The 26,160-nt window shown below is 43.5% G+C and overlaps 1 protein-coding gene across 1 annotated transcript in view; it reads left to right on the forward strand.

Annotated features, from left to right (window-relative positions):
* The window catches only part of LOC137423229 (sodium/potassium-transporting ATPase subunit beta-1-interacting protein 3), a 763,631-nt gene extending 739,495 nt beyond the window's left edge, over window positions 1-24,136 (forward strand). The window contains exons 6-8 of the mRNA XM_068110147.2: window positions 8,731-8,782; window positions 16,524-16,573; window positions 23,186-24,136. Coding sequence (XP_067966248.1) covers window positions 8,731-8,782; window positions 16,524-16,533 — 62 coding nt within the window. The 3' untranslated portion in view covers window positions 16,534-16,573; window positions 23,186-24,136. The remainder of the gene's footprint in view (window positions 1-8,730; window positions 8,783-16,523; window positions 16,574-23,185) is intronic.
* Window positions 24,137-26,160: the final 2,024 nt, after the last annotated feature.

The following is a 26,160-nucleotide window of genomic DNA, read 5'->3' on the forward strand; positions in this document are numbered from 1 at the left end:
CAAGGGCATCATGTGTTGGTGGAATTGATTCCACAGGTCTGCAGTTCTTTGCAAACAGTTTCTTTCGTACAATGTTAATGTCAGTAGCAGTACTTGTGCGACCATACAACAGAATAACAAATCTCTCAATGACGTTCATGCAGGTTTCAGTTATCTCTGTGCTCTGGTGGCAAATTTCTGCTAGTACCTCTGTGAGCTCAAGGAATGATTCCCACACATTCCATGCAGTTACCTTTCCACGCCCATTAAACGCTGAAGAAGTGTCACACCCTGTTAGTGCATGAAACATGGGGAGGGCTTTAGATTTCTCAGGGCCAAGAGCTGTGGCTATATCATGTGCAGAGATAAATCGCATGTTCTTGCCTGTCCCAAATTGTAACCATATCATCACTGAAAGCTTCTGGGATGCTGTAACTGCAAGCACGACAACATCTGTGTCCACAGTTTGTATGAGGACCTTACTATGCCCTCTCTGTGTTGCATCAGCAGCATGTAGGAACATCCGACCATCTGCCTCTTCCTGAGTGCATGGGGAGAGTGATTCTAGATCAATGCGTGGTGGAGCAGTAAGAACCTCTGTATCAAGTGTGACAACTAGCTCCTTGCGCTGGTCTTCAAATGATTTAATTGTTTCATTGGAAAGGAAGCTGAAGAGTTCACGCTTGTTTTTATCAACTCGAAGAAAGTTCTGCCACTGTCCAGGAATTGCAACTGAGGGTTCTCTGCTTGAGCTTTGTAGAATGTATGCGGCTTTACTGTACTGTAGTACTGCACTTTACTGTACTTTACTTTACTTTACGGCTTTACTGTAGAATGTATGCGTTAAAAAAAAAATTACTTTCATAGACGCTTTAAATCACAGAAGAATGCCAACCTGGTAAGAGTATGTATGTGCTTTCCCAGTTTGCATGATACTATGCAAAATTAATATTTTCATATGGCCGCCACATACTGCTTAATATTTTATGTTACCATTGGATTCCTAGACCCTAAAAATGTAGGTGTAGGCACTGCAACCATTTAGATAGCTGTTCTAATTATGGAGATATTCATCAAAACAGGTCTGTTATGGCGGCCATCTTGGATTTCAAGATGGCTGCCATATACTATTGAATATTTTATGTTGCCATTGGATTCCTAGACCCTAAAAATGTAGGTGTAGGCACTGCAACCATTTAGATAGCTGTTCTAATTATGGAGATATTCATCAAAACAGGTCTGTTATGGCGGCCATCTTGGATTTCAAGATGGCTGCCATATACTATTGAATATTTTATGTTGCCATTGGATTCCTAGACCCTAAAAATGTAGGTATAGGCACTTCAACCATTTTGATATCTGTTCTAATTATGGAGATATTCATCAAAATAGGTCTTGTATGATGGCCATCTTGGATTTCAAGATGGCCGCCATATGGGGTGAAATTGGGGATGCCCCCTGGACTAAAAATCTTTCTTTTCGGGTATTCTAGCCATGTGCCAAGTTTCATGCTTTTAAGGGAAAAGGCACAATCGATCCGAATTTTTTAGCTAAGCCGCCCAGCTATCTAGCTTATAACCCAAAGCTAGATTTTTATTTTTATTCAACCCAATGCTGCACAATAACACAATAATCCATCTAGCGTGGGTTCGATTCCTGCCTCCTCTATAAACTGCCATCTTGGTGCTTCACAGGTGAGGTGAATCCAAACAGTTCAATCTTGGTTTCATCAGACCACAGAATCTTGTTTCTCACAATCTGAGAGTCCTTTCGGTGCTTTTTTGCAAACTCCAAGCGGGCTTTCATGTGTTTTTCACTGAGGAGAGGCTTCCGTCTGGCCACTCTGCCATAGAGCCCAGATCGGTGGAGTGTTGCAGTGATGGTTGTCCTTCTGGAAGTTTCTCCAATCTCCACACAAGAGTTCTTGGTCACCTCTCTTACCAAGGCCCTTCTCCCCCGATTGCTCAGTTTGGCCGGGCGGCCAGCTCTAGGAAGAGTCCTGGTTGTTCCAAACTTCTTCCATTTAAGAATTATGGAGGCCACTGTGCTCTTGGGAACCTTCAATAAGAAGAAAGAAGGCCATTTTTCCCCGTGGTCCCCTTTTCCTTGGGAACCTTCAATGCAGCAGAAGTTTATTGTGGGCTTCCCCAAATCTGTGCCTCGACACAATCCTGTCTCTGAGCTCTGCAGGCAGTTCCTTCGACCTCATGGCTTGGTTTTTGCTCTGATATGCATTGTCAGCTGTGAGACCTTATAAAGACAGGTGTGTGCCTTTCCAAATCATGTCAAATCAATTGAATTTACCACAGGTGGACTCCCATCAAGGTGTAGAAGCATCTCAAAGATGATCAAGAGAAATGGGAGGCACCTGAGATAAATTTCAAGTGTCATAGCAAAGGGTCTGAATACTTATGTAAATGTGATATTTCAGTTTTTTCTTTTTAATAAATTTGCAAAACTTTCTAAAATCCTGTTTTCTCTTTGTCATTGTGGGGTATTGAGTGTAGATTGATGAGGGAAAAAATGAATTTAAACTATTTCAGCAGAAGGCTGCAACATAACAAAATGTGAAAAAAGTGAAGGGGTCTGAATACTTTCTGAATGCACTGTGTGTATGAATTACATGGTATACGTGCACCATGGTGACATGTCAGTTCTCAGAAGTTTAAGATGTTTCTGATTCATATTCAGGTATGACCAGGCACATATTTACCCACGACGTTCACATGTAAATACCATGGTTGAGGACCTTTTGGTACCCCAAGACACCATGTCATATGTTCTGGATCATGGTGCTGTGAATTATGATTTGTAATCAGTTGTACAACAAATTTGAAATACACATTCTGTAATCTATATTTATAGAAATACTAGACGACCCATGACCCGTTGGGTCAGTCAGTTTGAATAGATATGAGAATAGAACTAAAGCGAACGCTGGACATCATCAGGGAGATTATTTGGGCCAGCAAGCCATAAGGCTCACCTCTCCAGCGTTCTAAATCACTTATCTGTGACACGTGATTTCGGCCCTTATCTCCGATCACGTGTTTTTTTTTTTTTGTTTTTTTTTTTTAGAAAAAACACGCGACCCGTGGACTACCACGATTTTGTTGTCAGAGGACACTTCTGATGACGATGTTCTTTGTCGACGATCCGCCATTTACATAAACTCGCACGTTCTCTTTCCTCTTCCCTCGACTGAGCGCCACATACAGCTGACCATGCTGGAAGACCGGTTTCTCCAGGTAGACCAGCACATTCTCCATAGTTTGCCCTTGCGCCTTATGGATCGTCATTGCGAAGCAGGATTGTATGGGGAACTGGCAGCGCTGCAAAGGGATATCCTCAGCTTCCGACAGATTTAGTCGGATCCGAGGGAGCATTACAGTTTCGCCTTCAAACGTTGAACTTATGATCCTCGCAACTATAATATTTCGAAGCATGTCCTCAACAATCATGCGCGTCCCGTTGCAAAGTTTCGGAGGGTCCAAGTTCCGCATCAAAATGATAGGGGATCCTTTTTTGAGCTCGAGGTTGTGCGGCGGCAATCCCGAGACTTCAACGGAATCTAGGAATTCCGTTGGGAAGTGCGTCGCATCAGTACCCTCAGTCACACTGTTGAACGCAGCATACTCCTTGCTAGCACCAGGGAACCTTGTGATGCATCTTGAATTGATGTTTCGCATCATATCGTTGAGGGGCACTAATATAGACCTTGCTGAAAAAACCTCCATCGGATTGGCGAATGATGGATATATGGTATCGATGCACTCATCGAGCCCACTCGCTGTCAGCAGTATATCCTCTGGCAAATCTATCTCATCATCCGCATTTTTCTCGATTCTATCCTCACCGATGTCGAGCAAAAATCTTGAAAACTGCCCACTTCCGTCGGTCAGTCGCATATTAGTTCTCAAGTGAAACATTCCAAAGCTCTGCCATAAGTAGGACTTCTTTATGCACGCATTCTCAACGTCAGCATCACACCCTCTTTTCACCACGGGCAGAAGTTGACGGAAATCACCACAGCATATCGTCAAGATCCCTCCAAAAGGCTCGTCTTTGTCACATACATCACGCAACGTGCGATCCACAGCCTCGAAACTCTCTCTCCTGATCATAGGACACTCATCCCACACGATGAGTTTTGTACTTCGAAAGAGGTCTGCGATAGTGGAATTTTTATCGATGTTGCATACGCCATCTTCCCTCGGTGTCAGAGGGATTTGGAACCTTGAGTGCGCTGTTCTTCCACCAGGCATGAGGGTAGCAGCTATGCCAGATGAGGCCACCGCAAGGGCAACTTCTCCACTCACTCTCACTTTAGAGAGAATCAGGTTAATAAGAAACGTCTTCCCTGTGCCTCCAGGCGCGTCAATGAAAATCATTGATGACTGATTCGTGCGGATGCAACCGCACGCAAAGTCATAGACAACTCTCTGCTCATCATTGAGCAGAAGCTGCCTTTCGTCTACGATTCGCTGTTGTTCCTCCGTGTCGTATTGGAGTTCTCTCAGTAGGTGAATGTTGGCAATCCCTTCATGACGAAGAACAGTCGTTGGAGTCGGCAAGTGAAAATGTGCAACAGTTCTGTTCAACAATTGCAGTTTCTGCTGCAAATACGATAGAGCCAAGTCATGATGGCGCTCGTTGATGGCAATATTGGGATCATTTGCAGATCGTCGATGAGCTAGAAGATAATCTTCAGCCATAGCGTCCTTGAAACGTTCCCATAGATCCAATGGATTGTCGACTTCACTTTGTGTGAGGAGCACAACGAACAAATCCCTCATGGGTCTGGGCAGGCGTGTCCTCTCAGCATCCTCCAGAGTCTCGCGCCAGACAGCGTCTCCTTGCAGCAAACCCATTTCTCTGCAAGCGTCTTTGAATGTGGGTAGAATGACATTATCACACGTTCTCAGGACTTCGAACGAAGTCGGCCCTCTCACGTGGTGGAGGAGTAGTCGGAAATAGTACAGGTCACCAGTACGCGGCGAAACAGTGTAAACTCGTCCCAATATGTCATCCTCAAACATTCCAGGGTTGCCCTCCACCGGTCTGCCCTGTTTTCTTCGTTGCCATCTCTTCTTGGTCCATGTATAGAATCTCGGAACATCCACGTACAACAGTGTCTTAGCGAAATGGTCACGTCTGCAAAGATCCATAAACTCTGTCAACGTGGTTTTGGCCATATTGGGATTATTTCTTTGTTCACGAACGTTCCCAGCAAAAAATACCTGTTGTTCATTTGGCAGATGTACTCCTAAACGGATAACGGCCGGCTTCCTGTCATGGACTGAGAATCCAAGAATGGAGGCAACAGCCTCTGAAGGTCCAATGTATCTACCCGTCAAGTACTCCGTTATCTCGTCGTTTGTGCGCAGTGCATACGTAGCTTGATCGCTACCTTTCATGGCATACTTAATAACATACTTGATCGACTTTATAGAGCAGCATATTTCAACGTTGATGTGGCAATCAAACGTTTTCAGGAGATAGAGATTATGGGGAACAACCCACTGATTTGTAACAGGTCGTCGTTGCCTCCCTTCTTGGTGCCCTTCAAATCCTCCTATTTCTGGGGATCTTCTTCTATATATGGGGTACGAATCGTCTCCACACCGTGTGTACGGAGCATATGACCGCGGGTATCTGTGTCTGCATGCTCCATTCTTCCAGCATCCAGTTGCTGTGGAACAATATGGACCATGGATCATGTGCTTCAACACCAGTCTGTGTCCCTCTGGATCTTCATCGGGATCTGGTATTTCAGCTTGTACAAATCGATCATAGTCTTTTGGTCTCGGCTTTGAAGCTTCATCGAGCCACAGCAAACAGTGTATGTGAGGGAGACCTCGCTTTTGGTACTCCACACACACAACGTGAGCGATACAGTTCCCGAAGAAGCCTTCTGATCCAGTGAGGTATTTAATGAACACCGTTTTCTTCAACTCGAACACTCTCGCAATGAGATCCGGTCTGTCGTTCTCACTTTGGTGAGGAAACAGGTTATTGGAGATTTCAGGCCACTTTGGATTACACGTCATAGTGATGAAGTAGGTCGCGTTACCATATTTTCTTACGTACATCATGGCATCTTGACATCGCTCCATCATATACCTCGGCCCCCCTACAAATGTCGATGACAGTAGTACGCGGCGTCCGATGTTGGACAAATCGTCATTGTCATTGAGAGCATCAGTGAAGCCACTGTATGTAGCAGACCTCAGCGATGCCTGGTTCAGTCTTATAAACGCCAATCTTGTGCCTTCCATTTTGGCTGCCATATCAACAAGATACTGCTGGAACAGACGCCCCCCTCTGAGGAGGTAGTTGAACTCATCCTCGTGGTTCATTATTCGGTAGGAGTAGTATTTCATGGCAGTCAATCTCCTGCCATTGGTCATGTTCATTTCGGGCTGCCATCCGTCATCTCCGAATGGGAAGAAGAGAACATACTGGAGTGCGTCGTAAGAACGGTGCAACTCAGAAATACTTTGCAGCGCTCCTCCTCTTGCTTTCAATACAATGTGACGCGCTGTAGCTTGAGGATCGACAGTATTCTTCACAACGACACCCACTTCATCAGCGATTTGACCATTGAACCTCCTCTCATGTTCACCAGCTGGTCTCCTGTTGGGATCAATAAGAACGAACGCCTCTGGCAAATTGCCTATTTCCTCGCATGCCATGCGGAACGAGTGAACGTAAGGATTCACTTGTCTCAGCACGGTCTCTAATGCTCCAACTACATCACGGTGAATACCAGCATTGGTGAGTATCCGCATCCTCAACTGTACGCTGTCATGTGGATCTAAGAAATAAATTTGGAGGAATTTCGGTTGTTCATCCGCATTTGGCAAGAAGGAACCGATACGATGATGTATTTGACCCTGAATTATGACCGATGGGCTCCATGCACCATGCCGAGGAGAAACTTGGCTTCCTCCAAATGATGTCATTTGAAATAGACAGTTGTATTGTCTGATGTTCCTGCGGAATTCGTTCGGTGTGGGTCCATCGCCGGCAAACAGATTGTGTAATTGATGGGGTAAAGGTCCCAGATTTCCCAAGGACACCTTTCCATTCGTGCAGCAAAAATGAGCTGTTTCACCTTGGAAAAGAAGCGCTCTACAATGTGGACAAATCTTGTCCATCGCACCGACGTCAGCAGAAGTGAAATTTCTTGCATTCTGCGCGTTTCTCTGCCTTGTCTCAAGAACTTCCCTTATCCTATCTCTTTCTCGCTGCTCCTGAAGACGCTGTGCCGTCTCCTCTACAGATTCTGCATCTCTCCTCATACGATCTCTTTCTTGTTGCTCTTGATGGCGCTGTGACGTCTCCTCTGCAGATTCCGCATCCCTTCGCAAGCTGACTCTCTCTCGTTCCTCCTGAAGACGCTGCGCTCTCACCTCCTCCGTCTCAGCACTCCTTCTCATCCTTGCCCTTTGTCTTTGCAGCTGAAGGCGCTGTGACCTTTGCTCAGGCGTTTCAGCATGTCGTCTCTTCCTTTGGCTTTCTCGTTGCTGCTGAAGACGTCGTGATCTCCCATCGTCTGTTTCAGCACCCCTCGGAGATACTGCTTCCGCACGAGAACTTGAAGGAATGTTGCTATTCGCGTCCATAGACGTGAGGTGTGATTCGTTGTCCGTGTCCGTAGCGCCGTCGGAGGGTTGATACGACATTCTTCCTGCAAATAGTATTGTTTTTGTGCTATCGTTTTGCCGATCATCAAATGACAAATAAATTACATTGTGACAATTAAAGATTTCAAATAAACCTATTTAAAGTGTATGCGCATATAAATAATAAAAAAAATCGAAGAAATATCTCTCGGTAATTTCCTGAAACATTTTACTTCCGGGTAATAATGTTGAATGAAATAACGAAGATATATACTGTATGCCTGTTATTTTAGGCGGTGTATTTTCGTATATCAACGTGGCGCGATTTTAAAAATATATCTCTGCAATTTCCCGTGTGTGCGTGAATGTTCTCAATTATTTCTTTTACCGAGTCTAAAACCATCGATAAAAATGAAATCAGATGGAAGCGGTAATAATAAAATAAATCGAAGAAATATCTCTCGGTAATTTCCTGAAACATATTTTTGCCGATCATCAAATGACAAATAAATTACATTGTGAAAATTAAAGATTTCAAATAAACCTATTTAAAGTGTATGCGCATATAAATAATAAAAAAAATCGAAGAAATATCTCTCGGTAATTTCCTGAAACATATTTTACTTCCGGGTAATAATGTTGAATGAAATAACGAAGATCTATACTGTATGCCTGTTATTTTAGGCGGTGTATTTTCGTATATCAATGTGGCGCGATTTTCTTCCCGTTTTTTTTCAACCGAGTCTAAAACTATGTTAGCGACTGTGAAAAATGAAACGATATATCGAATTTGATTTGAAATAATGCTGGGAGAGAGAGCAAGACACCACGGGCCTAAAAAACAGGCCTCAAAGCTATGCGAGTTAATAAAATGGTGGATATTACTACTCTCTCAAAGGGGTAAGCCACGCCCCCAGACCGATCGAATGTTACACACAAACACGCAAGATTTCAATTTTATAATTATATAGATTTACATGTAGTTTTAGGCTCCAAGCCTGGAATACAAGGGTGGAAATGTGAGGAATGTTGTGCTTGTCTTGCATATCATGCAGTCCTTAAGCTAAAAGACATGGTAGACAATGATAGTATGTGCAGTATGTGAATCATGTGTGTGTTCCAGCATGCCGACCGTCCCAAAAGCCTTTGTACATGCAGCTTCAACCAATCTACATGTGAGTATCTTGAGACTTTATTTGCATTGTTGTCAGAGATTAATGATGTCTTTGCTTCGCTATCTGCCAGACACTGCTTCAAGTCGGAGAATGAATGATCGTTTTAAGGCCATTTTTCTCTGCTAGAGCAGGGTTCCGCTAGAGCAGGTGTCCGCTAGAGCAGGGGTCCGCTAGACTAGAGCAGGGGTCCGCTAGACTAGAGCAGGGGTCCGCTAGACTAGAGCAGGGGTCCGCTAGACTAGAGCAGGGGTCCGCTAGACTAGAGCAGGGGTCCGCTAGACTAGAGCAGGGGTCCGCTAGACTAGAGCATGGGGTCCGCTAGACTAGAGCATGGGGTCCGCTAGAGCAGGGGTTAGCCTTGCGGGCCCCATGATAATCATGGTTCCTTGTTTGAGGCAGTGTTTTTATGGCCGGATGCCCTTCCTACGCCAACCCTGAGTCGCCTCTTATGATGCGCAGAGATACGGTGTACCTATTCTATACCGGGGTACACACCGGGATCATTCATCCCAGCAAGCTGGTACTCAATTTGCCGACCTCGGGAGGATGACAAGCTGAGTCAACCCCCCTGGTGTTAATTCAGCGATCGACCGGGATTCGAACCCAGGATCCTAGGATCCCAAACCTGGACCCCAACCGCGCTTCAAGTCGGAGAATGAATACGAAAGCTTATTTACTGATAAACAAGTTTAAAACAGCCATACACAATACATGGCACATTCTGTTTCTAAGTCAGGACGTGAACCCTGACCCGTCGACGGTGGAACATATATAATTTAATTCTCCACAGGATCGGCCGAATCGCAAAAGGAACCCGAGCGGATTTAGTGGCCCAGCTCGGCCCGGTCAGAATTGCTAATACCGCCAGTCGTGCAAAAGCAAATGGTCCCAGTTTAAACATCCCCCGGGGTTTTACCCAAACCAGAGCCGAAATGAAATGATTCCTCACGTGGGTGGTTTGCGAGGGCGGAATGAAAGGTTTATTTAGTTACAGAAAAGGCACAAAACCACAGGAAGACAGGGAATCCTGAGACAAAAGATAGACACACGTGAATGCAAGAAGTCAATAAATAAAATGCACACACGGTATAAAAGCACTTAATACCGGAAATACAATCGAAATTGCTGCAGGTACACAGTCATGCCTGCACTCGCACACAATAGGGTGAACCAGGTGGGGTCTATTAAAAATTATACCGGTACCTGGTATCACAACGGAACCCCACCATGATGTCTTCGGTCAAGGAATGGACCAGCAAGCAGGAAAAGTGTCCATGGGCGAAATGAGTGGGGAAAGAGAAGCAGCAGACAGGCTTGTACAGTATGCAGGGCGGCCATGGAGAACACCACCCAACACCCATTGTTTGCCCAAGTCTCCCTCGACTATATCGTGGCCTTCATCTCTGCAGTTGGAGTTTCCCCCTCTCTCTCAACTGTTCCTTTTGCGTGTGTATCTACTGTTCCTTTTGCGTGTGTATCTACTGTTCCTTTTGCGTGTGTATCTACTGTTCCTTTTGCGTGTGTCTCTACTGTTCCTTTTGCGTGTGTCTCTACTGTTCCTTTTGCGTGTGTCTCTACTGTTCCTTTTGCGTGTGTATCTACTGTTCCTTTTACGTGTGTCTCTACTGTTTCTTTTGCGTGTGTCTCTACTGTTCCTTTTGCGTGTGTCTCTACTGTTCCTTTTGCGTGTGTATCTACTGTTCCTTTTGCGTGTGTCTCTACTGTTCCTTTTGCGTGTGTATCTACTGTTCCTTTTGCGTGTGTCGCTACTGTTTCTTTTGCGTGTGTCTCTACTGTTCCTTTTGCGTGTGTCTCTACTGTTCCTTTTGCGTGTGTATCTACTGTTCCTTTTGCGTGTGTATCTACTGTTCCTTTTGCGTGTGTATCTACTGTTTCTTTTGCGTGTGTCTCTACTGTTCCTTTTGCGTGTGTATCTACTGTTCCTTTTGCGTGTGTCTCTACTGTTTCTTTTGCGTGTGTCTCTACTGTTTATTTTACGTGTGTCTCTACTGTTCCTTTTGCGTGTGTATCTACTGTTCCTTTTGCGTGTGTCTCTACTGTTCCTTTTGCGTGTGTCTCTACTGTTTCTTTTGCGTGTGTATCTACTGTTTCTTTTGCGTGTGTCTCTACTGTTCCTTTTGCGTGTGTATCTACTGTTCCTTTTGCGTGTGTCTCTACTGTTTCTTTTGCGTGTGTCTCTACTGTTCCTTTTGCGTGTGTATCTACTGTTCCTTTTGCGTGTGTCTCTACTGTTTCTTTTGCGTGTGTCTCTACTGTTTATTTTACGTGTGTCTCTACTGTTCCTTTTACCTGTGTCTCTGCTGTTCCTTTTGCGTGTGTCTCTACTGTTTATTTTACGTGTTTCTCTACTGTTCCTTTTGCGTGTGTATCTACTGTTCCTTTTGCGTGTGTCTCTACTGTTCCTTTTACCTGTGTCTCTGCTGTTCCTTTTGCGTGTGTCTCGACTGTTTATTTTACGTGTTTCTCTACTGTTCCTTTTGCGTGTGTATCTACTGTTCCTTTTGCGTGTGTATCTACTGTTCCTTTTGCGTGTGTATCTACTGTTCCTTTTGCGTGTGTCTCTACTGTTTATTTTACGTGTTTCTCTACTGTTCCTTTTGCGTGTGTATCTACTGTTTCTTTTGCGTGTGTATCTACTGTTCCTTTTGCGTGTGTATCTACTGTTTCTTTTGCGTGTGTCTCTGCTGTTCCTTTTGCGTGTGTCTCTACTGTTTCTTTTGCGTGTGTATCTACTGTTCCTTTTGCGTGTGTCTCTACTGTTTATTTTACGTGTTTCTCTACTGTTCCTTTTGCGTGTGTATCTACTGTTTCTTTTGCGTGTGTATCTACTGTTCCTTTTGCGTGTGTATCTACTGTTTCTTTTGCGTGTGTCTCTGCTGTTCCTTTTGCGTGTGTATCTACTGTTCCTTTTGCGTGTGTATCTACTGTTCCTTTTGCGTGTGTCTCTACTGTTTATTTTACGTGTTTCTCTACTGTTCCTTTTGCGTGTGTATCTACTGTTTCTTTTGCGTGTGTATCTACTGTTCCTTTTGCGTGTGTATCTACTGTTCCTTTTGCGTGTGTCTCTACTGTTTCTTTTGCGTGTGTCTCTGCTGTTTCTTTTGCGTGTGTATCTACTGTTCCTTTTGCGTGTGTCTCTGCTGTTCCTTTTGCATGTGTCTCTACTGTTCCTTTTGCGTGTGTATCTACTGTTCCTTTTGCGTGTGTCTCTACTGTTTCTTTTGCGTGTGTCTCTACTGTTCCTTTTGCGTGTGTATCTACTGTTCCTTTTGCGTGTGTCTCTACTGTTTATTTTGCGTGTGTCTCTACTGTTCCTTTTGCGTGTGTATCTACTGTTCCTTTTGCGTGTGTATCTACTGTTCCTTTTGCGTGTGTCTCTACTGTTCCTTTTGCGTGTGTATCTACTGTTCCTTTTGCGTGTGTCTCTACTGTTTCTTTTGCGTGTGTCTCTACTGTTCCTTTTGCGTGTGTATCTACTGTTCCTTTTGCGTGTGTCTCTACTGTTTCTTTTGCGTGTGTCTCTACTGTTCCTTTTGCGTGTGTATCTACTGTTCCTTTTGCGTGTGTCTCTACTGTTTCTTTTGCGTATGTCTCTACTGTTCCTTTTGCATGTGTCTCTACTGTTCCTTTAACGTGTGTCTCTGCTGTTCCTTTTGCGTGTGTATCTACTGTTCCTTTTGCGTGTGTGTCAACTGTTCCTTTTGTGTGTGTATTTACTGTTCCTTTTGCGTGTGTATCTACTGTTCCTTTTACATGTGTCTCTACTGTTCCTTTTGTGTGTGTCTCAACTGTTCCTTTTGTGTGTGTATTTACTGTTCCTTTTGCGTGTGTCTCAACTGTTCCTTTTGTGTGTGTATTTACTGTTCCTTTTCTGTGTGTCTCTACTGTTTCTTTTGTGTGTGTATTTACTGTTCCTTTTGCGTGTGTCTCAACTGTTCCTTTTGTGTGTGTATTTACTGTTCCTTTTCTGTGTGTATTTACTGTTCCTTTTACGTGTGTCTCTACTCTTCCTTTTGCGTGTGTCTCTACTGTTCCTTTTGCATGTGTATCTACTGTTCCTTTTGTGTGTGTCTCTACTGTTCCTTTTGTGTGTGTATTTACTGTTCCTTTTGTGTGTGTCTCTACTGTTCCTTTTGCGTGTGTATCTACTGTTCCTTTTGTGTGTGTCTCTACTGTTCCTTTTGTGTGTGTATTTACTGTTCCTTTTGCGTGTGTCTCAACTGTTCCTTTTGTGTGTGTATTTACTGTTCCTTTTGCGTGTGTCTCTACTGTTCCTTTTACGTGTGTCTCTACTGTTCCTTTTGCATGTGTATCTACTGTTCCTTTTGTGTGTGTCTCTACTGTTCCTTTTGTGTGTGTATTTACTGTTCCTTTTGCGTGTGTCTCAACTGTTCCTTTTGTGTGTGTATTTACTGTGCCTTTTGCGTGTGTCTCCAGCCTACTGTTCCTTTTGCGTGTGTCTCTACTGTTCCTTTTACGTGTGTCTCTACTGTTCCTTTTGCATGTGTCTCTACTGTTCCTTTTACGTGTGTCTCTGCTGTTCCTTTTACGTGTGTCTCTGCTGTTCCTTTTACGTGTGTCTCTGCTGTTCCTTTTACGTGTGTCGCTACTGTTCCTTTTACATGTGTCTCGACTGTTCCTTTTACGTGTGTCTCTACTGTTCCTTTTGCGTGTCTCTACTGTTCCTTTTACGTGTGTCTCTACTGTTCTTTTTGCGTGTGTCTCTACTGTTCCTTTTGCGTGTCTCTACTGTTCCTTTTACGTGTGTCTCTACTGTTCCTTTTGCGTGTCTCTACTGTTCCTGTTGCGTGTCTCTACTGTTCCTTTTACGTGTGTCTCTACTGTTCTTTTTGCGTGTGTCTCTACTGTTCCTTTTGCGTGTGTCTCTCCTGTTCCTTTTACATGTGTCGCTACTGTTCCTTTTACATGTGTCTCTCCTGTTCCTTTTGCATGTGTCTCTACTGTTCCTTTTACATGTGTCTCTACTGTTCCTTTTACATGTGTCTCTACTGTTCCTTTTACATGTGTCTCTACTGTTCCTTTTACATGTGTCTCTACTGTTCCTTTTACATGTGTAGCTGCTGTTCCTTTTACATGTGTCTCTGCTGTTCCTTTTGCGTGTGTCTCTACTGTTCCTTTTGCGTGTGTCTCTAGCCTACTGTTCCTTTTGTGTGTGTCTCTGCTGTTCCTTTTGCGTGTGTCTCTACTGTTCCTTTGCGTGTGTATCTACTGTTCCTTTTGTGTGTGTCTCTACTTTTCCTTTTGCGTGTGTATCTACTGTTCCTTTTGCTTGTGTCTCTACTGTTCCTTTTACGTGTGTCTCTTCTGTTCCTTTTGCGTGTCTCTACTGTTCCTTTTGTGTGTGTCTCAACTGTTCCTTTTGTGTGTGTATTTACTGTTCCTTTTGTGTGTGTCTCAACTGTTCCTTTTGTGTGTGTATTTACTGTTCCTTTTGCGTGTGTCTCTAGCCTACTGTTCCTTTTGCGTGTGTCTCTACTGTTCCTTTTGCATGTGTATCTACTGTTCCTTTTGTGTGTGTCTCTACTGTTCCTTTTGTGTGTGTATTTACTGTTCCTTTTGCGTGTGTCTCAACTGTTCCTTTTGTGTGTGTATTTGCTGTTCCTTTTGCGTGTGTCTCTAGCCTACTGTTCCTTTTGTGTGTGTCTCTCCTGTTCCTTTTACGTCTGTCGCTGCTGTTCCTTTTACATGTCTCTCTACTGTTCCTTTTACATGTGTCTCTACTGTTACTTTTGCGTGTCTCTCTACTGTTACTTTTGCCTGCTTCACTACTGTTCCTTTTACATGCTTCTCAACTGTTCCTTTTGCGTGTGTCTCTACTGTTCCTTTTGCGTGTGCATTTACTGTTCCTTTTGCATGCTTCACTGCTGTTCCTTTTGCATGTGTCTCTACTGTTCCTTTTACGTGCGTCTCTACTGTTCCTTTTGTGTGCGTATCTACTGTTCCTTTTGTGTGCGTATCTACTGTTCCTCTTGTGTACGTATCTACTGTTCCTTTTGTATACGTATCTGCTGTTCCTTTTGTGTACGTATATACTGTTCCTTTTGCGTTCATAACTACTGTTGCTTTTGTGTGCGTCTCTACTGGTTCTTTTGTGTACGTGTCTGCTGTTCCTTTTGTGTATGTATCTACTGTGCCTTTTGTGTACGTATCTACTGTTCCTTTTGTATACGTATCTGCTGTTCCTTTTGTGTACGTATCTACTGTTCCTTTTGCGTTCATAACTACTGTTGCTTTTGTGTGTGTCTCTACTGGTTCTTTTGTGTGCATATCTACTGTTCCTTTTGTGTGCATATCCACTGTTCCTTTTGTGTATGTATCTACTGTTCCTTTTGTGTACGTATCTACTCTTCCTTTTGTATACGCTTCTACTGTTCCTTTTGTATACGTATCTACTGTTCCTTTTGTGTACGTATCTACTGTTCCTTTTGTGTGTGTATCTACTGTTCCTTTTGTGTGCATATCTACTGTTCCTTTTGTGTGCATAATGCATATCTTCTGTCCTTTTGTGTGCATATCTACTGTTCCTTTTGTGTGCATATCTACTGTTCCTTTTGTGTGCATATCTACTGTCCCTTTTGTGTGCATATCTACTGTTCCTTTTGTGTGTGTATCTACTGTTCCTTTTGTGTGCATATATACTGTTCCTTTTGTGTGCATATCTTCTGTTCCTTTTGTGTGCATATCTACTGTTCCTTTTGTGTGCATATCTACTGTTCCTTTTGTGTGCATATCTACTGTTCCTTTTGTGTGTGTATCTACTGTTCCTTTTGAGTTCGTATCTACTCTTCCTTTTGTGTACGCATCTACTGTTCCTTTTGTATACGTATCTACTGTTGATTTTGTGTACGTATCTACTGTTCCTTTTGCATTCGTAACTACTGTTCCTTTTGTGTGCGTCTCTACTGGTCCTTTTGTGTGCATATATACTGTTCCTTTTGTGTGCATATCTACTGTCCCTTTTGTGTGCATATATACTGTTCCTTTTGTGTGCATATCTACTGCCCCTTTTGTGTGCATATCTACTGTTCCTTTTGTGTGTGTACCTACTGTTCCTTTTGTGTGCATGTCTACTGTTCCTTTTGTGTGCATATCTACTGTTCCTTTGTGTGCATATCTACTGTTCCTTTTATGTGCATATCTACTGTTCCTTTTGTGTGCATATATACTGTTTCTTTTGTGTGCGTATCTGCTGTTGATTTTGTGTGTGTATCTATGGTTTCATTTGCATGTGTATCAACTGCTCCTTTTGCATCCTGTTTTTTTTTTTCAGTTACGTCCTGCTCGTCCAGTCCTAGCTCTCCCTAAGCATCGACTATATATACAAAAAAGACAACAATAAGTAGACACCAATGTACTTTTACATGAATTACAAAGACAATAGAATAAGTAGACAAAGGACACGCATATATTGCGTATTCAGGATTTTACAACGGTATACAGGATTTTAACCTCAGTTCCTTGCATCATGAACCAGGGTTTCAGATGAGAACATGAACAGGCCGACCTGCCTGGATGCAAAGGTTTAACAGGCAGCAATTTCGACCCCTGACAATGTCGACATTTTATGTCGTATATTGCAATGTCAACATTAATCCATTTTATAAAACAATATGGGATGCGTAACTAACTCAATGCTAAGCACAAACATATTCAAGCAAACTTGTTTCTACCCCTCCTAAGAAATGTACTGTTCACTCAGGATCTTTTGACGCATACTGGTTGAAGACTGGTGTGGAAGCACTTTCGCTGGTAAGGACTGCATATGATTACTACATTTACCAGCCTATCGCAATCGGCCACCGCAATAAACATCGTGCCTTGGATTTTCACCTTCTCTGGGATGTGTCCTCCCCCAGCTCCTCGGGGTCTCTGTCACACCATACATGAGTTCTAGGCCATCCGTAGAAGCGTCAAAATTAGTGGGGCGGAAGTAACGGTAATTGTTTTCGTGACTACATTTGGAGTTCAAAAATTATCCTTTTGGATGGACTTGTCACTATTTAATGAGATTGTGGGGTAAAAGGCGGTGTAGAGATTGAAGTACTGAGTGCACACAGAGATTGGGTGGACCCAAGTAGTGCGGTGTTTGTAAAGAAGTAATTTCACGCTGCACTTGACAACAGGATTAATGCGCAATGCACTCGATTGGGGGCAAAAACATTCTGATTAAAAATGGCATAACTTTAACTCTTCGTGAGGATTAGAACGAAAACAAAGACCAGCATCACTTCTTTTTCTTCACACTTTGCGTTGAGGTCTTTCAGTTTATATGGAACTGTTGCCATCATGTGGTGCTTTTTTGTGAACTGCAACGGGATGACAAAAGGTTTTTCCCAACCAGTCGAATTGATATTTTCATTATGGCTGCTGTAGGTTTCATTGTGTATTTCTGATGAAGACTGCTGTTAAATCTCCTGCGTTTAAAATGACGACAGCTCCAACATCGGGTGCCATTTCATGTGTGTTCACACAAGTTACCCTCCCACCCCCTGTGTAGTTACCTTAATTTCACATTTTGATTCATCTGTGTAAGGATCCTGTTGATTACTGGTATGGTGTGCCAGATTTCACCCATATTGAAACTGACCTCCAGTATGTCTGACAGGAGGTTGCGGAGAGAGGGCACTTACCTATGAGCTTGTGGTGATGTTCCCTATTGGTGTGCTGGGTTTTTTTATGATAAAGATTCAAGGTCACGGATTATATAGTCCTCGTCGAAGCCTTAAATAAAATAACTGCATTGACAAATGTGAGGAAAGAATTTTTTTTGGTTTTTTTTTGTATACAAGCTCGAGGCTCGTGAAAGAGCTAACATTAATCACACAAAAAACGGACACATAAAACATAATAAGGGGAGTGGTAGACAAGATTGGGAGAGAGAGGGAAGCACACAAGCACAACATTTGAGAACAGGGACATCGGGAGATCTGTGGGAGGGAGGGGGCTTGGGGGGAGAAGGATGGGAATGGGGGGTGGGGGGGGGGGGGAAAGTATAATAACAAATAAAAGAAAGATAATGTAAAGGTGAAGAGTGAAAATGAGTCAGAAAAGTGTATGATGAAAAGTGTATGATGTTTGTTTGTTTGTTGTATGAGGTTGAAGCTAGCCCGGTAGCGATACTTTGAGTGAGACAGAAATTAAGACCAGCAATCCTGACACAGAGTGTAAGATGGTTCCGGCACCACTTTAGCGCTCCTAAGTCTGAACGGTAGTACTACCCTGAACGGTTTCTGTCTCCAACCTACTCCCTAAAAAAAGTGGTCCAACTGGATGGGTGTTTTTTAGGAGACACCATCTCCTTACTGGATGGCCTTTGGCTCACGGATGGAGCTCATCCACCATTTGACAGGTATTGTTTTTAGTCCTGCAAAGTGTCACAGTCACCCCCCCCCCCTCTGCCCCCCCCCCCCCCCGCCCTCACTAGCAAGCCAGTGAGGTAGTAAGTTTGGTCGCTTTCTACCTGACCATGTGGCAGGTAGCACTGGGTTACATGTTAACAGTGGCAGTCAAGAGACTGACCTGACTATAAATGTTAGAGGTTATGAGAGAGGTTATGAAATGGTGCATAAACCAGGACAAAAAGAAAACTTACTCACGGTCAAAACATAATGACGTGCTTCAAATGATGTTCGGTCGATGAAAAATCCTTCCCAACGTCTCTCTAGCTGTTTCCGAAGAAGGATGGATTTCTTGGCGTCAAGATTCTGAGGCCTCAAGATGGCTTTGGATGTAAACAAAAAAGTGCTCATTCGTTGTCGATCTCATGGTTGCTCAGCCAAGCAAACAAAATCCACTTCACTCAATGGTCATGGTGGTGTGGAATAAAAGTCACTTAAATATTGATGTGCTGTGTGACTCCTGAAATAAACAAAACCATCCTGCAGGAAAAGGGGTACCTCGTTGAGCAAAAAGGATCTCTGTATCCCTAACACCCATTGAGCCTCAAGGACTCCACAGATTGGCCAATGGTATTCACATGAGTTTCTTTCTTATAACGACAATTGATAATGATGTAGACATCAGCCCTAATGCAATGCCTGCACAAATCCCTTAGGCCAATGGACATGCCTGCCGGAACGAGTTTTCCTCACATCTGATGCAGTTGGTGGTGGCAAATAAGTTGATGCAAAAGTCAATTGCGCTGAACTCGGTGCTGTGTCTGTCGGGTAACGGGAACAGTGGGGGTTGATATTGCAGTAAGATGAGTTTTATCAAACACTCTATCCATATCGGCGACCTTGAGTCTGTTTAAAATTACAATTTCATACTTCCCATTGAAATCTAGAATGAAGAACTTGTCCTTCCTGATAATGACTCAAAAGGGGCTCCAGTAGGGAGGTTGCAGAGAAGCCCTGACAGTGTCACGTACAAAAACATGGGTACAAGACAAAATATCTTTGGGCAGATATGTTGAACTCTGCTGAACTCTGGTGGGGATGCGATGTAACTCACTCATTGTCCTTCGCAGTCCGTCCACATCTGCTCGGGTCCAAACTGCTGTGATTGCTCGTCGAGGTAACAAATTGACCAGGAAGGCGAAGTGTTAATCCAAAAAACGAACTCAACCCACATCAGCTTTCACCGTGGCACGAATGCTGCCCAAAAGCACTACTGGTTGGGTTTCCATTCAGCGATGTGGATCTGCTTGTGCTCTGTTGGAGGACTTGAGTTGTTCCTTTTGCGTTCCTTTTGTTACCTGTGCTTGCAGCGGGGTGGTAAGAAGTAGTTCTGGTGCATTTACTTCCAAGTAACTCAGTCAGCGTTTTGAAAAGCGTGGACTCAAACTGTCGTCCTCTGTCAGTGGTGATACTAGATGAGGCACCAAACACTGCAACCCATCTGGAAACAAAAGCTTTGGCTACGGTCTCCGCCGTTATGTCAGGTATTGGAATATCATCCGGCCACCTAGCAAAACGGTCAACGAAGGTGAGTAGATGTGTCACCACCAGATGGTGGAAGAGGACTGACTAGATCAATGTGCACATGATCAAAATGGGCATCAGGACATGCAGAGGTACCTTATGGTGTTACTGTGTGACGATATATTTTTGCTCATTGACACCGTAGACAGGCTCTGGACCAGTTTCTCACATCACAGCTTATTCCACACCAGGCAAAACGTTGAGTCACAAGATGCTGTTGTGTTCCTCTGATACCAGGGTGAGATAGATTGTGAAAAGCATCAAATATGCCACATATGAACTCAGCAGGAACCCAAGGACGAGGAATGCCAATGAATAGGTCACAAGCAATAGTACCATCTGAAATAGGGAGAGACACTTCACTGAACTTAAGCCAAGCTCTTAGATGCTGCAGTTCCTTGTCCCCCTGCTGTGCCTTAGCATGCCTGTTGAAATCGATGGAGGTTGTTGGGTCGAGAGTGTTGGTATTGAACTGTGAGAGATGCATCAGCTACAGTATTCTCCTTACCGCTCACATTATGTATAATCGCTGGTAAATTGAGAAAAATGTAATCAAGGTGTCGGACGTCTCTCTGTGAATAGCGATCAGTCTTTGGTTTGAAACATGTGTTAATGGTTTATGGTCAGTTGTTGTTTCGTATGCAGCCTATGGCTGCTGATTGCATCATTTTTCTGGAAGTGCGTCTGTGCCATTGATGCAGTGCCCCAATTACCAGTGAGCTGGTACTCAATTTTCTGATCTCGGAAGGATGGACTGGTCTGAGTCAACTCCCCCTGGCGTTAATTCAACGATCGACTGGGATTCAAACTCAAGATCCTAGGATCCCAAGCCAGGACCCTAACCGCTAAGCCAACACCAGGCTTATTTATGGTGGTCAGTATAAACACAGAACTGCCTACCCTCAAGTGCGTGATGAAAATTGCGAAGTGCGAGGTAAACCACCAGCAACTCGCAACTAAACGTGTTGTACCTTGTATCTGCTGGCTGCAACCTTTTGGAAAAGAAGGAAATAGGTTCCACTTTCCTTTCACATGCTGTTGGAATACTCTACCCACTGCCACATATGACGCGTCCACCATGATACATAGTGGTGCATGAGACTTAGTATGGACAAGCATGGTGGCCTCTGCTAGCGAAGACTTCACTGCGGTAAAAGCAGCAGCACATTCTTCGGTCCACACCAGAAGTCTTTTTGGCTCCTTCCCATGGCCTGTGAGGAGGTCAGTTAGTGAACAAAGCATGTTTGCACAGTATGGTATGAACCTCCTGTCAAAATTCATCATGCCCAGAAACTCCCATAGCTTGCGCACTTATGTTGGCTGCAAGTAGTCCTGTATCACCTTGACCTTGTCAGCCAGTGGATGGATGCCATGTTCGTTGATCAAGTGGCCCAAAAACTGTAATGAGGGCACCCCAAACTCTCATTTGGCAGGATTTATGATGATGCCATATTGTAATAAGCGAGTGAACACAGTCTGGTACTGCGTTCCGGTCAAGTGTGTGGTAGTTACCACAGGGCCTGCAATCGCCAGAAGTCTTCTTCTAGACTATATGTAAGGGTGAAGACTTGTTGCTGCTTGAAGGTCGAATGATACTCAGCACAAGAATGTGGTCAAATTCGCTTTAGCAATTGCGTAATGATCCAGAGCTAGTCATTACTGGAGGCCCATGCATGTCACTGTGGTGAGTAGCAGAGTGTTTGACTGCCACTTCACTGTAGGTGGGTCGAGTTATGTTTGGGCACTGTTGAAGGATGGCATCAAAACTGGCCATGATGTGGTCGGACTTAACAAACATTGGACTGACAGAGGGCATGTACGACGTGATACCATTGACACAAAGACCTGGGTAGAGTTAAGGAGCTTTTAGTTTTTGACATCCACCAATGAAACAAAATGCTTCAAGAAATCGGCTCTGATGATCTGGTAAATCAATCCATCAGTAATGATAAAAATCCATCGGTAAACGCCTCAGGCCAACGTTGAGAGAGGTTTATGTAATCAGTGCTTTAAGTTAAAAAAAATAAGCTTCCGTACTTATCTAAGTTAAAGTAGTTTTAAGGTGCAATTCACTTGCTCAAACAACTATGCAAACATGCAGACCAAGGAGCTTTCAAAATAAGTCAGACATAAAGTGGTGGAGACATACCGTTTCAGGAGAGGATTATAAGAAGATTTGAAATTCACTCATTATCCCTTTGAGTACATTGATATCCATCATGAAGAAGTGGAAGACGTATCATACCACCCAGACTCTTCCCGGATCAGGACGCTCATCCTAACTCAGCACCCGGGCAAGCAGGAAACTGTTTTGGGATATCACTGTAAATCCAACAATGACTTTGAATGATCTGCAAGGCTATTTAGTCTGAAATAGGCACAGTGTTCATCAATCAGCGATATCCCGTTCCCTTCGCAAAGCTGGCCTCTATAGACAAGTGGCAAGAAATAATCCATTACTGAAAAAGACGCATCCAATGCAAAAGCTCGTATGGAGTTTGTGGAAAAGCATCTTAATGATACTGCAGGCCTGTGGAGAAATGCTTTGTGATCAGACGAGACAAAAATGAACATTTTGGTCTAAATTCAAAGTGGTACGTCTGGCGCAAGTCCAACACTGCACATCATGAGTCAACACCTTCCCTACTGTCAAGCATGATGGTGGCAGCATCATGTTATGGGGCTGGTTTTCACCAGCAGGGACTGGTAAGTTTCTCGGGATAGAAGGAACAATGGACGATGTAAAGTAGAGAAGAATCCTTGATGAAAACCTACCTGAGTCAGCCATGAATATGAAACTGGGTCGGAGATTCACATTTCAGCAGGACCATGATCCAAAGCACAAAGCTAACATCACACTGGAGTAGCTGAATAAGAAGGAAATGGTCTTGATGGGCCCAGCTATTCAAACTCCTGACTTGAACCCAATTGAACATTTATAGAGACTTGAAGATTGCAGTCCATCGAAGATCCCCATCAAATTTGTCAGAACAAGAGCAATTTCCACGTGAAGAATGGGTAAAGATTTCACCAACTCACTGTACAAAGATGGTAGAGACTGATGCCAAAAAGACCTGTAGCAGCTATTGCTGCAAAAGGAGCTTCCACCAAGTACTGACCTCAGGGGATGAATACTTTTACAACCAGTGAATTATGATTTGTACATGGTTTTTGCAGGTATTCCTGACACGTAACGTCATTTAACAATAACAGTGTTTAGTTTGATATATCAGTTATGAATAAAAATGTTCATTTGGAAAAATTATTTCTGCATAATTCGTAATTCATCTAAATGTGACATTATTGGTAGGAGGTGAATACTTTTGCAGACCACTGCAAAATATGTGAGATACAGCATTGAGTTGAAGGTGAAAATGTGAATTGAACCGCTTTGGAAACGAAATCAAACGCATTTGTTTGTGTTTTTTTTGTTTTGCAGCACAAGTAAACTTAACCCACGGTGACTGTGAAAAGAAGATGCCTTGGCGGCGGAGAAGAGAGAATTTAGCATCTGTACTAGGAAAGAGTGAAACTCTTTGCCAACAGCTGTGTCCACCGAGACGGTTTGGGATTTTGGAAGTCTTACTGGGAAATCTCACGTAGCAAAGACAGCAGTAGCTTCTCATGCCGACCTAAGTTTGCTGTGCAAAGCCTTTTGGGGAGAGCAAGTGGGTGGTCATAGTTTTATAAAAAGTGTTCACAATTTGACCTTTCAGTAAAAAAAACATGAATCGTGACCATCAAATAAAATCCAAATTAACTTTTCAGAGGTTTGGGGACTTAAGTCAACTAGTTTCGCCGCATTTACAAAGAAAATCTCCTTCCCACTTGACCACAACTCCAGCACAACTCGAGTCCGTGTAGTCACGGTAAGTAAGGCCTCGATTACAACACTGGCACATATAGTCATTGCCTTTTACAAGAAGTGCAGCAGGATGCTCAATTGTGACGTCAGAGGAAATCTTTTGCATTGTGTTTGTCTTAAAGTGCAATATGTATGGGTTCAAGTCTTGCGAAGAAATATCCTTGAGTATTTCGAGTGCGGTCTGTACTGTACAGTGTCAGGTTAAAGTTTCTAGGAAAAAAAATAACTGCATCGGTTAACCGAGCCAATGGCAATTAGCAGGGAATGTGATTATCTTACTGTTAATTAGAGTTTATGCACACCATTCTTGGGCACTCCACAATGTAGCAAACACTTCTTTTTTAGGTGGAAACGCATTCTAGAGTGCTCATCAACCACTTCTCTTGTCGTGTTCATTTGTTGTACTGTTCAATATAAAATATTTAACATGAAAACTGCCAAATGTTGACGACTTTCATCTTGTTATTGTTATGTATTCCCAATCCGTTAGCAACATTAATAGCAATTAAACAATTTGCAATTTCCCATCTTGCATCTAATGGTTCATTCGTCAAGGAAATCGTTTCATTTGCATGGTAATAGGAGGTTAATTTCCATTCAAAGGGAGGCAGACGTGTGCAGGCTTGAATACAGAAAAGGTTTATAAAGTTCTACTGAGACTGGTGGGATGGCTTAGAGCTGTCGAGCCCGGGTTGGAATCTTGACCTGGCTGTGAACTGCCTTTGGCCTGGAGAAGCAATGCTGACCTGTGATGGTGTAGTGAAGCTAGTTCCTAACACCCCAAACAAGTGCTCCCTGTAGGTCACAGCAGGAATTGGGAATTTGTTCAATGTGCATAGGTAGCTTGTCTACTCTTCCACAAATGCCAGCTGATGAAAAGTCCAGTTTAACATACACATTGTCGTCCCCCACTCACCCGGCATGTGAAACATCAGGATGGCAGTTTATAGTTAGGCCGAGATTCGAAAGCACACTGGACAACTCAAAGGTGAGTGTCGTCGTCCATATGGAGAAGGTCAAGCCAGAGGACCGGTGTGTTAGCTGTTCGTGGACGTTCAAGATCCCACGTTGTCTTTCACAGCTGGCAACCTGAACAAAATATAAATTCCTGCACTGACTGGTGGGAAGTCAATGGCAAACCACCCAGCATAACCCTTCCCAATAGACTGCTTCCATAGCGCTGATGATGTTTCATCAGTTTGGTACATTGATGTGATCAATGATGACGAGTGACCGAAATCTGCAGTATACAGTAAATCACAAATGATCCATGATGGCATGACAGTCACTGATCAACACATAATACTCCATAATGTCAAAGTGGAATTTTTCTTTAGAATATTTTAGAAAATAATTAACGAAAAGCAGAAATGCCTTGAGTCAACAAGTATTCAACCCCTTTGCTATGGCACTCCAAATTGAGGTCAGGTGCATCTAATTTCCTTTGATCATGCTTGAGATGTCTTTGCAACATGACTGAAGTCCACCTGTGGCCAATTCAATTGCTTGGACATGATTTAGAAAGAAACACACCTTTGTATACAAGGTCTCACACTTCACAGTGCATGGCAGAGCAGAAACTTATACCATGAAGTCCAAAGAACTGCACCAAGAACTCTGAGATATAATTGTAGGGAGCGATACATCTGGGGAAGTGTATAAAACAATTTATTGTGTTGAAAGTTCCCAAGAGCACAGTGTGCTCCATGATTATGAAATGGAAAGAATATGGACCTACCCCGACACTTCCTAGATCTGGCCGTCCGACCAAACTGAGCAACCGGGCAAGAAGGACCTTGGTTAGGGAGGTGAATAAGGACCCAATGACCACTCTGACAGAACTGGAGTTACTTGACTGAGATAGGAGAAACTGCCGGAAGGACAACAGTCTCTGCAGCCCTTCACAAATCTAGGTTTATGGGAGAGTGGCCAGACGAAAGCCGCTCCTGAGAATAAGGCCCAATACACCATACCTGGAGTTTCCAAAAAGACACGTGAAAGACTCTGAGATCATGCGGCAAAATATTATGTGGTCTGATGAGACGAAAATTTAACTCTTTGTCCGGAATGCAAAACTACACATCTGGTGGAAACTGAGCACAGCTCATCACCCCCCATCTAACACCATCCCTACCATGAAGCATGATGGTGGCAGCATCATGCTGTGGGGATGCTTTTCAGTGGCAGGTACTGGAAGGCTTGTAAGGATAGAGGAAACAATTAATGGAGCCAAATACAGGCAAATCCTTGAGGTAAACCTGCTTCAGAGTGCAAATGACTTTAGACTGAGGTGAAGATTTATGTTCAAATAGGACAATGACCCCAATAGGACAGTCAAAGCAACACTGGAATGGCTTCAGAACAAGAATGTGAAGGTCCTTGAGTGGTCCAGCTAAAGGCCAGACTTGAACCCCATTGTAAATCTGTGGAAAGACTTGAAGATTTCTGTTCACCGACACTCCCCATCCACCTTGACAGAGCTTGAGCAAATCTGCAAGGAAAAATGGGAAAAACTCCCAAATCCAGATGTGCAAAGCTGGTACAGACAT

The sequence above is a fragment of the Myxine glutinosa genome, chromosome 3 (assembly GCF_964187855.1).
Source record: "Myxine glutinosa chromosome 3, kmMyxGlut1.1, whole genome shotgun sequence".
Lineage (NCBI taxonomy): Eukaryota > Metazoa > Chordata > Myxini > Myxiniformes > Myxinidae > Myxine > Myxine glutinosa.